We start from the raw sequence: 13,239 nt of genomic DNA on the forward strand, positions 1-13,239 counted from the left end.
GTCCAGGATGTTTTATAGCTACAAGGAAAGAGTTGGACGTCCCACAGGTTGGGTTACTTTGACTTCTAAATTGCGTTCTCAGGCCGCAATGAGCGAGCACTACACCAACGTGCGATAGGTTGCAACCAGTTGACTTTTGGCGATAGACTACACCCTCTCTGAACACATTACACGCTAAAGAACACAGTCCACTAGAAATAAACCGAACGGAACAAATCTGTGGCTGTTTCGAAGCTGAAACGTGGCATTATACTGTACCGCCGGTGAAGAAGAAGGCAATGCTCGATGGACTGTTCTTATTTGAACGAAAATATTTCTTATTATCTCAAATAGATTGCCATCTTCCAAACATCCTAACATATGTTAGGCACCGAGATTTGGATAAGCGCGTTGACGATGATATATGAGGGTGGAACCTCTTAATCGGTCGTGATTGCAATATCAAATGAATGTATGACTGGTCTGAGAGGTGCCGTAGCGTTTAACTTGTCGTTATAACGGAATGACGAGCGAGTGATGCTGGAGATGATGGTATCGAACGAAGTAGATGTGATGAAACGTCACAACTCGTCAGGGAATCAATTAGCTGAGGGACTCCTTACGTCCTTTCTTCGTGGTTATCCCCGTCCAAACCCCCCACCATCTCGGAAATTTCTGCGGTCTCACGGCCATTGGTTCCCGGCGTGGAGTTTTCGCCGGGAGGACGAGAACAAAACTCCATCTATCATCATCGTTATTTTTATTTTGCTGCGGCCGTCACGTGGTTGCGATGTGACCCACATCACAATCCGACATCCACCAGGTTGATAATACCAAGCCCCAAAATCCAACTTCGAGCTGCCACCGTCCGGTATTGCCCCCATTCTTTCATTGGTCCTCGCATGCTTCTGCAGGTTGTTCTGAGAAATTTCCCTCTCGGTCCCGGAGAGAGTCGCGGCTATAAAAGTCATCATCGAGAACCGAAACACGCAAGGATCAGAGCAGAGGCCACGAGGGAAGAACAACCCTGACCCAACTAAAATTGAACATGGTTTATCACTCCCTTTCGCGGGCGTGAAGGAGGAGGAGAGAAGAAACAGTAGATGGAGTCAATCTCCTCCGCCGCCTCTTCCTCTCGCCGTCCCGCCAGCTTCTTCACCCAAGCCAATGCTCTCCTTCGCAAGAATCTCACCTTCCAGGTTTCGCCTCTCTCTCTCTCTCTCTCTATCTCTCGGGGATGAATAAAGAATCAAGTCATGAAATGGATTGCAATTCGATTAACGGTTTTGTCTTATGTTCTTTTTCTTCTTTCTTTCTTTGGATCATGCAAGTCTTTTAATTAACAGATTACTGTACTCATGTGCTCTTCCAAACCCCGCAGAAGCGGAACCTGAAGACCAACATCGGGATCGTCGCGTTCCCCATCTTTATCTGCGTCCTGATCGTCCTCATTCAGCGAGTGATCAACAACGAGCTGAACAAGGATAAGTTCCAATGCGGGTGCCAGGGAGGCGACTGCGGCCTCCAGTACTCGACGCTGGATCAGGTCGCCACTTGCCCCATTTCAAGCCCTCCTGAGTGGTCCGCTCTCATCCAAGTTCCTCGCCCCCAGTATCGCGCCGTCAGAACCGACTTTTCTCTATCTGCCGACTTGCCCGATGAGTCCTGCAGAGCTTCCCAGTCCTGTCCCGCGGCAGTGCTCCTCACTGGCGGTAACCGATCCCTCGCGCAAAGTATGTGATGCTCACCCGATGAATTTGTCTCTTTCGGTTGATGCCATCAAGCAACGATCTGCTACGAATGAATGACTTTGAACTTGATTCATCATTGATAGGTCTAGCACAGAGTCTGTTTCTAAGCTCTTCCTCTGCGTTGAATTTCTCGGATTATCCCAGTAGTTTGTCGAATGTCATCCTCGTAATATTCTTCTCTCTTGGTTTTTTTCTTTTTGTATATTTGACTCACCCAATTGAGCCATTTTTACTCTTTCTTTGATCTTTAGGGGACGGATACACCTACCGAGAACACACAATTCATTGAACCAGCTTTTGTCTCTGACAGGCCCTTTTATGTAGTCCAACCGCAATGCACAACAAACGCAACAAGTTCAATTTCGTTTAAAAACGCCAACATATCGATTGAGCTAGGTAGGGATTTTTTTTCTTGCTTATGTACAAGGCTACCTAGTTTTCTTTGCATCACTTTTTTCAAATTATAAATTTATCTGAGATATGGTTTATTTAAATTATTTCACTATGCTGCAATTCTTATCTATAAACCTCACCCTTGTGGTTCTGTTTATATCGAAAACAATTTTATCTCAGCAGCCACATAGTATGTTAAAGAGGAACACTCTACTTTCTCCTCTTTTATACAACAGAAGAAAAGACAGGTCTTGTGCCCAAGAATATAGACAAGAAAATTGTTTGTGTGCTGCTTACTTCATATCCTTGTCGATTGCTTGTATGTAACATCTTGCTGATTTCTCAAAACTGAAGAAACAAGGTACTCACTAATTCTCTCTCACCAATTCACTCTTTTTTTTTTGAGGTGCCAAAATGAAGAACATACAACTTTAAGATATAATTTTTCTATCCTTGATATTTGAAGAATCATGATGCTCAACAGTATAAAATTTGTCAAGCCAAATACTGATGTCTGAAGAAATTAAAGAATTTTTCAAACACTTCTTTAGAGGAGCTAGCAGAAAAAACCTTATATACAAGCTTTCTGGCGCTTGCTAAGATACGAATGTAACCATCTCCTCACAACATGCATAGACTTATGCTCCTTATTTGTAATTAGGTTCATGATCCGTAGGTTAGTATTAGACCATTGTTTTTCCTACATAATGCCAATATTTATTTATTAGTTTTCTGAATTTTTTGATATCCTGTTTGATCACTATGAAATGAAGATTTGGAAGCACAATTGAAGTTCCTGTTTTGGCTAACGACCAAAAAATCGTATGGACACTTCCATTTATGTTTTGAGTTATTTTTTCCACAATAAAGTTTTATAGATATTAAATTAAGTCAATCTACATTAGAAATTTATTTGGGTTTTTTATCATGTTTTGTAAGTTACAAATAATAACACTGATGCAGGATATTATTTATAACTTATGAACTCGCATACGATAGAAGTCTAATTGGAACAAAAAGTCTTTTTATGGAAAAGAGTTATCTTGTTGTGAAATTATAACCATCATAAAATCATAACACAAGTGTAATCTTATCTTGTATATAAACAACTGTCTCGTTTATGTATGGGAGGTCTCTTGAAGAACGGAACCACAAACAGTTGGTACATCTTCTTCTCTTGTCTTTTTGCAGTATAGATGAAGATGGTCAAAGAGCCACATCATGAAAAAGTAAAGGGAAATAAAAATCAATGTACATTATTTTACATGATATTGGTGGAAAGGAGTTAATAAAGTGGAAAAATAATTTCAAAGATGCATTAGAATATTAGTTCTTGTGAGTAAATCTTAGAAAAATTACCATCATGTTCTTTCTGCAAACTTCAGTATTGTTTAGGCCTCAACATCTGAAACCTACAAAAGTGTGGACTTTTGACTTAAACTAGGTTGGCTCTAAATTTTGCACAGAATGTCAAATAATAAAATCCATGCTTATTGGAACTTTTACAACCATTATTAAAAAGATGTGGTACAAGATTGTTTGAGGTTATATTCTCCTGATGCTTATATCATCACCTTTAAACTTTTGCTAAAATATGCCATGTTCTGAATCTTTAATTTTTGGAAATCGGTATAGGGTTAAAGTGTGTTCAAGGTTTGACTTTGTGGCGCGATAATTCATCATTGATAAATGATGAGTTGTTTAAGGGTTATCGACAAGGAAATTCAGAGAGGAAGGCAAATGAGTTCATTGCAGGTGATCTTCTTAAAGTTCTTGGTCTTCGTTTTTCTTTTCTTGGGGTTTGACTTCGCTTGTTTATACCAATAATGATTTCTCTTGCAGCCTATGACTTCTTGAATTCTGATGAGAATGGTTTCAATTTAAACATTTGGTACAACTCAACCTATAATAATGACACTGGTTTTGTTGAAGTTGCATTGGTTCGCGTTCCTCGCACAGTGAATGCGGTACGTATGCTCACCACTTTTGTAATCTCTGATATTTCGAATTGTCTGGTGGTATTTTAATTTCTACCAACTGATTGGCTACTCATACCAGGAGTAAGTATGATAAAAAATCTACATGGTCACTCGAACTTTTTTGCTTGTTTCTTCTTGCTAAGAATGATAACTCACAATTCTGAAAGATTAAGAAGGTCAGACTGACAGAATGTAAGTCGTTGTGCGTGTGTGCAATGTTGTGTCAGTTGGAGAGTAGTTGGGTTTTTTTATTTTTATATTTGCATTCTCATTGCTCCACTAAGATTGCTTCATTTATGATTGTCTCTATTTTTTTCTTTGTTTACTGGAGTAGTAGAAATTACTGTTAGTTTTTTTACATAATAATGGTGGTTATCCCTTGGATGGGGGACCTTTAATTATTTATACATATTAAGCAACCTCATCTTGAGAATTTTATCTGGATTATTGTTCCTAGATGCATCCAACTCCTAAGGAAACAAATGAAAGTGTAGCATGGAATTGACAATATTGCACCTACCGTAAGACACCTGAGCAGTTATTCAAACTCCATAGTGGAAAGCATAATAAGTTTTCTATGGAATTTAATGTATTTAACTGAAGAGAACAGCTCAGACACCTTGCTTTTGGCCCTATGTTCGATTATTCTATTTTATTCTTTCTTCACTATTGAGTAAGGTGTTAATTTTGATTATACTATTCATCAAATACCTTTTCAGTGTATTTTTAATGTCTTCCAAGTTATGAATGAGATCAATATTTCACTGGATGTCCATATGTTGTAAAACCATTTAATCATTCGCCTGAAATTTGAGGGAGAAAATCTAGAGAGAGCTAGTTGGCTAACTTACAGTACTGGCCATATGTTAAGTGGATTATCAATTCTGTTTTGCACGCCTTGTGTGCTTTTCACATCATGTATATTTAACTGTCTATTTATGGCTTTGTGTCTAAAGTTTAGACTCTAAACAATAAGAAAATAAAAATGAGGCTCAACTTGATGATCACTCCTAACACTAATTTATTTTTTTAGCTTATTCATTTTTGTCCCTGAATTAATATCAATATAGAATACATCATTATTATTTGATCTTTTACAAAACCATTCATCTTTGTGTTTTATAGGCCTCCAATGCCTACCTGAAGTTTCGGAAAGGTGTTGGTGCAATGGTAATGTTTGATTTTGTTAAAGAAATGCCAAAAACTGGAACAGACCGGAGGTTTGACTTTTCTTCTCTTCTTGGTCCATTATTCTTCACGTGGATCATTGAGCTACTTTTCCCAGTAAGTTTAATAAGACATAATGTGCATAATATAGATATACTAAAGTTATGTCCTTGTATGCCATAAATTTAGTGCAAACTGCTAAGTTTATGTGGTGCAACATGTCTTTGCGTGGTATTTCTCTTCTTGGCAATTTGCTTATTCACATGTCATGGACTTCATTCTACAAATATCTGCAGAGTACCTTTGCTTAATCTACTCTTTTAAGATTCTGTTAACCATGGCTAAGTAAAGCTTTGTTTCTCATGTAGGTTATTCTCACATATATTGTCTACGAGAGGCAACAAAAGTTAAGAATCATGATGAAAATGCATGGGCTAAAGGATGGACCTTACTGGTTCATATCTTACATTTATTTTTTCTCTCTATCATCAGTCTACATGATATGTTTTGTGATATTTGGCTCTATAATAGGTAACGTAAGCTGACATCTTCATTAGTTTGTGCATGAAAATAATAAGCTTTTTCTTAATTGGATAAATTTTCTCCTTCTCAGGGCTAAAATTTTTCAGATTGAATGACTACAGCATACAAGTTGTGTTCTATTTCATTTATATAAACTTGCAGATAGCATTGGCCTTTCTTATAGCACCTTTCTTTTCTGCTGTGAAAACTGCCACAGGTGAGAATTAAATGACTAAATGATTGAAATAAAAAGAAATATTTCTTGCTAAATCTTCTGATAGAAGTATATAGAAACCCGTTTTGATGATATGAAATCTGATGCTGCAGTGTTTGGTTATAATTATGTATTCGGTTCTGGCTTATTGGGAGAGTTCCTCTTGCGTTTTTTTATTGAAGATACCAGCTTCCCAAGTAAGTGAGAACATCACATGAAGTTCTTTCATATGATACAATCTTAAAGATATTTTGACCTGAAATTTTATGTTCAATCATATTTCAAGAAGAAGATTGTTTTTTTATTCTTTTGAGTTCTAAGAATTACAGAGAGGAGCTTTCTTTATTTTTCAGGAGGTTGGATTCTAGTCATGGAGCTTGTTCCTGGATTTTCCTTGTATCGTGGGCTATTTGAGTTTTCACAGTATTCTTTTAGTGGAGATTCTATGGGGACTTCTGGTATGAAGTGGGGAGATTTAGATGATAGTCAAAATGGGATGAAAGCTGTGTTGATTATAATGTTTGTTGAGTGGCTAGTTCTGCTTGTAGTTGCATTCTACTTGGATCAGTTAATAGGAGGTGGAATCAGGAAGGATCCTATTTTTTTTCTACGCTATTTCCGGAAGAAGTCTTCAGTATCCCAAAGAAAGCCTAGTTTTCAGAGACAAGGATCCAAAGTTTTTGTTGAAATGGAGAGACCTGATGTTTCTCAAGAAGTAAGTTGCACTATTTGCCAGCATTGCCAGTCAACTATTTTGTTGTGCTCTGTTTTCATATATGAATAACCAGAAACAATTTGTCTGAATGTCAATAGATCAGAATTTAAAAAGTTCATTTCCCAGAAAAGCAAACCCTTCCTCTGTTCAATGTATGTCTTAAAATGTTTGCACATTATACAGACCACGCAGAATCAGAAATTTAGAAAAAAATTAATTTTTATGGATTGTTTAATAGAAAGAGGGCTTGTTAAATCTCAGTTTTTATTTTGAATTTCACACAATTATTTTAGTTTCAACTGAAAGCAACTCAAGGAGTGATTAAAATAATCTTGGTACTTGAACCTGAAGTATTAAAATATGTTGACTATTTTGTAAAGACAGAACATTGGTGATGGCAAAATGTGTTAGGTTCGCAAGTCTCAGGAAATGGATATCTTCTTTAAGTTAAACCTATGCTGAATTGTTATGTATTTCTAATTGACTCAAGAACTAGCTATCCAATTAAGGGTTAGTTATCTTAGATTATATTGCTTTTCTTAGAATTTGTAAGATATAAATGTCCAAAAATATCAGTCCACAACTTTTTTTATTTGCTGATTACTTGTATTCTTTGGAATACGCTACCATGATCAGCCTAGTTATTTTTCTTTTATATCTTGCAGGTTGTGTTGTCTCTTAATATTGCATTTAACCGTCTTCTTTGACAACCCTTAATTAATTTTCATCATTCATTTAATGCCTTTATTCATGTCAGAGAGAAGTTGTGGAGCAACTGCTACTGGAATCCAGTTTTAGTCATGCAGTCATTTCTGATAATCTCAAAAAAGTCTACCCTGGACGGGATGGAAATCCAGACAAACTTGCAGTTCGAGGGCTGTCTCTTGCTTTACCTAATGGTGAATGTTTTGGCATGCTTGGCCCTAATGGTGCTGGAAAAACTACCTTTATCAATATGGTTAGTGGCAACTTTGGTCACTTAGGTTTTCTCTAAATGAATGCATTACATTGAGTCATTGAGATGCTTACCTAGAGTTATTAACCTCATCAGTGACTGTATTATATCGACTTGGGTTTATCATCTCTTCCAAAAGTTAACTGGCAGTTGTTTGACATGTACATTCTTCTGTTAGTGATATGAAATCCATTTTCTTGAAAAGAAAGTTCATTCCACTTGTCTTTGCTGAATTTTTTGGTCCCTATAAAGGCAATTTTAGAATTGGAGAAGGTAAACTTTTAAGAATCCATCTAGAGTTTTTATATGATATTTAGATTGACTGCAATTTTTTTTCAATTGGAATGACTCTAAAATATGTTAGACCATACAAAAATTGTCCTAACACCTGTATCCACAGATGATTGGGCTTATTACACCGACCTCCGGCACTGCTTATGTTCAGGGAGTGGACATAGGGACCAATATGGACGAAATTTACACAAGCATGGGTGTATGCCCACAGCATGAGTAAGAGCTCCAAATCTTAGGATTTCACAGTTTTAGAAGTTTCATGAAGAGAACTATTATCATCTTCAATTGAACCATTGTTAGTCTTATTAGTCGTCATTGTACTGTACAGCTTGCTTTGGGAGACATTAACTGGCAGAGAACATCTATTATTTTATGGTCGACTGAAAAACCTTAAAGGTGCTGCATTGCTGCAGGTATTGCATCATTATCAATCTGGTGTCTTATACCCGAGTTAAAATTTTGATTTTAGACATATGTTAGTTACTGCTTTACATACAGAATTATTTTGAGAACTAAATAGATCAGCTTATGTCTTGATCTATATGCCAACTTCTATTTCATCAGCTTCAGAAACACGGGGTAATCATCTTTTCCAACAAAGTAATAATAGGAGTGTCTAAACATATACATATTGTGGTTTTTAATAGGCAAATATGGTGAGAATGTTCATGAGTTCCACCAACATTTAACAATTAAAGGTTGGGAAACAAATGTTGTTTTTATTATTAATGGTAATTGAGCAAAATCGTATAACTGGACATGATTGTTCATTAGTCCAACCAATCAAGTTTTAAAGTGAATATGAAAGAAGGTACCACGTAGTAACTGAATTGATCAATTTGCTTCCTATGTAAGGAACCTTTCTGTTTTAGTCTTCTTCCATGGAGCCATCTACATGTTGCTTACCAGCAAGTTCCCCTGGTCAAACAATGTCAAATATCTACAGTATCAAATATTTTAGTTGGGTAAAGAAAATATTTTGTATGGAACTAGCATCCTGCTTATTTTAAAAAATTTAGTAGTTCCTTGAAATGAGAATGAATTCCTTATATGATGAGGAAAGCAATGAGAACTATCACAAGAGAGAGATTAAAAAAAATGTTAGACATATGTTTGTACCTTAAAACAAATGCAGTTACGAGGTCATGGGACCTCGAAGGAGTTAGATTTATGAATTTGTATCTTATGAGTATTTAGGTTTCTTAGAGTGCACCTGCATTGTGTAAATACAAATACTTCCCAGCATCTCTGTTTTATGATGCCCTTTTTCATTTCCTTACAGGCAGTTGATGAATCTTTGAAGAGTGTAAATTTGTTTTATGGTGGTGTTGGAGATAAACAAGCTGGAAAATATAGCGGTGGAATGAAAAGGAGGCTGAGTGTCGCAATTTCACTGATTGGTGATCCTAAGGTATATGTGTTGCTGATGATTTTAGACCTTTAAATTGAGTAGCAAATAAAACAAAATCATATAAGAAAAGTTTACAATTTGATATTATGTCAGGTCGTGTACATGGATGAACCAAGCACAGGACTAGACCCAGCATCAAGAAACAACTTATGGAATGTTGTGAAGAATGCAAAAAGAGACCGAGCAATTATACTCACAAGTATCAATATTTCCACCACATTTTTGCTGATGTCAAGTCTGGGCTCTAGCAAGAACAGACTATGATATATTATTGCATAAACATTTTTAGCTGATATATTGTCTTTTCCTAAATAATATAAAATTTAACTATTAACTTGTGCCAATAGTGCAGATTCAATCAACAATTTCATTGCATTTTTATTATTAGTTATTTTTATGCCAATAATTGTTTCTAATTGTTTTCAGCACACTCCATGGAGGAAGCCGAGGTATTGTGTGATCGTCTGGGTATCTTTGTTGATGGAGGTTTCCAGTGCATAGGAAATCCAAAGGAGGTAGGATAATATGCAATTTTATACATGAATGTTGGTGCTTTCTGCAAAACACGATTTTACAATTTTTACTGGGTGAGCCAAAGTTTGAGCTACATGATCAGTTAAACAAGTTGTTAACACACTTTTAACCTGGCAATACAAGTTTGAAATATCACACAAAGCCCATGTTTAAGGAGTAGGATGTACTAAAAGATTTCCATTCACTGGTGTGTTATGGCAGCTCAAGGCTAGGTACGGTGGATCGTATGTCTTCACAATGACCACATCTGTAAACGAGGAAGAGGAGGTTGAAAGCTTAGTTCGGCAGCTATCTCCAAGTGCAAACAAGATATATCATATTTCTGGGACCCAAAAATTCGAGTTGCCCAAGCAGGAGGTCAGAATTGCTGATGTCTTCCGAGCAGTCGAGATCGCAAAGAGTAAATTCACGATTCACGCATGGGGTCTGGCTGACACCACATTGGAGGATGTCTTCATCAAAGTTGCCAAAGGCGCACAATCGTTGAATGTGCTTTCGTGATTCTTGCTGCAGCTGCCATCTATATCACCTTGCTCGATAATTTTGTATTCCGACTTCCTCAACAAATTCTTGCTGCTAAGTTATTTTACCTTTATGCTTTGATTATTCTATGATCCATATGTAGATAGATAGCATACGAATTCATGGAATGTGGATTAATATTTGTGGTTGATTATGAAATACTCAGAAGTAGAATAAGTTTTCTTCGTCTGCAGCACTATTTTTATGTATATCTTGTCGTGACTCCTTTCAATACTATGCTGTGCTTCTTTTCATGTTATCATTTGTATTAGATGGTAGCAACCAGTCTCCAAATTGGACATTTTGCTGGTTGGCAGTTGAATCTAACCGTAAAGCATCCCTTTAAAACTGAATTTGACTATAAGGCATCCTTTCACTATGATACAATTAAATATGATCTTAAAATATCCCTCTACGATGATATAATTGAATCTGATGGTAAAATATCTCCTATCTCTAAAACGTTATCGATCCAAGACAAATAGGTAGTGTTACCCAACACCACCCAAATGGGTGCGGTCACCAAAAGAAAATTCCAGGAAGAAGAGGCTCTGGCCTCTTATCGTTGACCGACGCTTGCTTAACGTCGTTATCGATATATACTGGTTGGTCAATGCGTCAGGTTGTCATTTCGATAATGATGTGGTTGTCATCTGGTTTCAGAGTTCCGATTTGTCCGGCACCAAACGCCAGTGCGCATCCTTTCCTAACGTACAAGCAAGAAGAAGGAAGACATAGAGAGAGAGAAGACAGATGTGCAGGGCCGGCCCCTTCATTTCTCATGCATTCATCCCTCACAATCCAATATATAAACCAACCTATGCCTGCAAAGACCAAATAATTGCTTCCTTTAGTAGTATGATATTATCGACAAAGGTGGTGGATAGAGGTGTCGATCGGACTTTATTAATCCAACTGCAGTAATATAATATTATATAGAAGACGCATCGTTCAGACTTTATTGATCCATCCAACCGGACGTCGTCGGAGAGAGGAACTTTCGTATATACCGTCGACCGAGAGAAGAAGAAGAAGATATTTCTGGGGTTGGTGCGTGGTCCGTGCATCGCATTAAGTAGCGTTTGCTGCCAAAGCCTTTCGTGGTCCATCGAACAAGCAATAACGGATTCTTTCGTGGTCCATCGAACTTGGACGACGAGGCAGAGAGAGCGTGAAGGAGGAGGGCAGGCGAGTCTCCGTCACGGCTATAAATACTCTATCCAGCTCATACAAGTGGTAAGAGTACGATTAGGAGGGGTTCTCCACTCCGAACCGAAGACGAATGCGATCAAAGAGTCGTATAAAAATCGATTGATTTGATTTGATTGATTCATTCTCCTTGTGTCCCATTCATTATCGTAGATTCTATTCGTGTGGTGCTGAAATGTCGTGCCGGCGACTTTGTCTTTTAGATCTGATGATGATGCATATATCGGTATGCCAGTATACTCGGAATCTCAATCACTATGATTTCATCGTCATGTTAGCAGCTGACAGATATAATCCTGCACCTTCCATAATGAATCAATCGGATCGATTCATTAGTCAACGATATTCATGACACGGCATTGATCGACTAATCACGAACATTACTATTTTATAAAAACAAATCAAATTAAAAAAAATTGATGGATACAATTTTTTGGATATGTTGTAATGGCATCGATCAACCAATCTAGTGGCAATTGAGAGCTTTTCTAAAAATTTCATATGATTTATATAACTCCTTAGATCGATACTCTGATTTTGGGGTCCAATCAAAATCAAGATATCTTATACCATAAGGCAATTGAGATATACTATGGTTTGTTAACATATTTAAAAGCTAAAATGTCAAAACACATGATCCATCATGTTTTGTTGAAAATGAGAAAATAAAAAGATACTAAACTGTTCATATACTGAATAAATAAAAAAAAATTAAAATATTTTCTAAATTATAACATTTATTATAGAGGTCCATCCGATTATAATTGAAAACTTTTTTAAAATTTTTTAATATTGACTATAAACCTCTATAACATATTTTCTAATTTAGAGATTTATTTTTTTGATAATTTCTAGAATTTTTCAGAATTTGAATAGTTTGATGTTTACTTATTTTCTCCATCTTTTTTTTATTTTCACCAAAACATGATTTACAATATTTTTTGACATTTGAGTTTCTAAATATATCCATAAGCTATGGGAAAAAATTGGTTAAAAAAAATTAAATCTTAGTATGTGATACCTTGATTTTGGTTTAGACCCCAAAATCGAAGTATCAACCCTAAGGAATAGTCCAAATATTATGAAATGTTCTGGAAAACTTTTAATTTCGACTATATTAACTCTATAACATATTTTTCTAATTTAGAGATTTATTTTTTTTATTTTTTTATTTTTTTTTCAAAATATAAATAGTTTTTGTTTTCTTATTTTCTCTATTTTTTATTTTCACTAAACCATGATGCTTTTATTCAAGGTTGACATTTTAGCTTCTAAATATGTCTCTAAACTATGAAAAAAATTGATAAAAAAAATAAATCCTAGTATATGATGCCTTGACTTTGGTCCAAATGAGAAAATGTTTATGAGCTATAACATATTTTCTAATTTAGAGATTTTTTTTATACTTTTTAGATTTTTCAAAATATGAGTAGTATGATGTTTTTATTTTTTTCTTAATTTTTTATTTTCATCAAAATATGATGCTTTTATGTAATGGTTTTGAACATTTGAGTTTTTAAATATGTCCCTAAGATATGATAAAAAGGCTGATAAAAAAAAGTCAAATTATGATATACGATATCGTCATCTATTT

General features: G+C 35.8%; 1 protein-coding gene across 2 annotated transcripts; it reads left to right on the top strand.

Annotated features, from left to right (window-relative positions):
• Positions 1-563: 563 nt before the first annotated feature.
• On the top strand, positions 564-10,621 carry LOC103992678 (ABC transporter A family member 7). Of its 2 annotated transcripts, XM_018829317.2 has the most exons (19): positions 564-802; positions 894-1,178; positions 1,361-1,712; positions 1,814-1,896; positions 1,982-2,126; positions 3,759-3,878; positions 3,966-4,090; positions 5,228-5,386; positions 5,638-5,800; positions 5,883-6,008; positions 6,119-6,202; positions 6,359-6,720; positions 7,478-7,678; positions 8,076-8,185; positions 8,298-8,382; positions 9,252-9,380; positions 9,474-9,579; positions 9,807-9,895; positions 10,116-10,621. In XM_018829317.2, exons 2-19 carry the CDS (start codon positions 1,083-1,085, stop codon positions 10,413-10,415), a joined length of 2,835 nt encoding a protein of 944 aa, XP_018684862.2. In that variant the 5' UTR covers positions 564-802; positions 894-1,082; the 3' UTR covers positions 10,416-10,621. The 2 variants fall into 2 exon arrangements, with proteins under 2 accessions (XP_018684862.2, XP_064974598.1); XM_065118526.1 differs by having other exon boundaries at positions 693-1,178.
• Positions 10,622-13,239: the final 2,618 nt, after the last annotated feature.

Source organism: Musa acuminata, chromosome BXJ2-7, assembly GCF_036884655.1.
Source record: "Musa acuminata AAA Group cultivar baxijiao chromosome BXJ2-7, Cavendish_Baxijiao_AAA, whole genome shotgun sequence".
Classification (NCBI taxonomy): domain Eukaryota; kingdom Viridiplantae; phylum Streptophyta; class Magnoliopsida; order Zingiberales; family Musaceae; genus Musa; species Musa acuminata.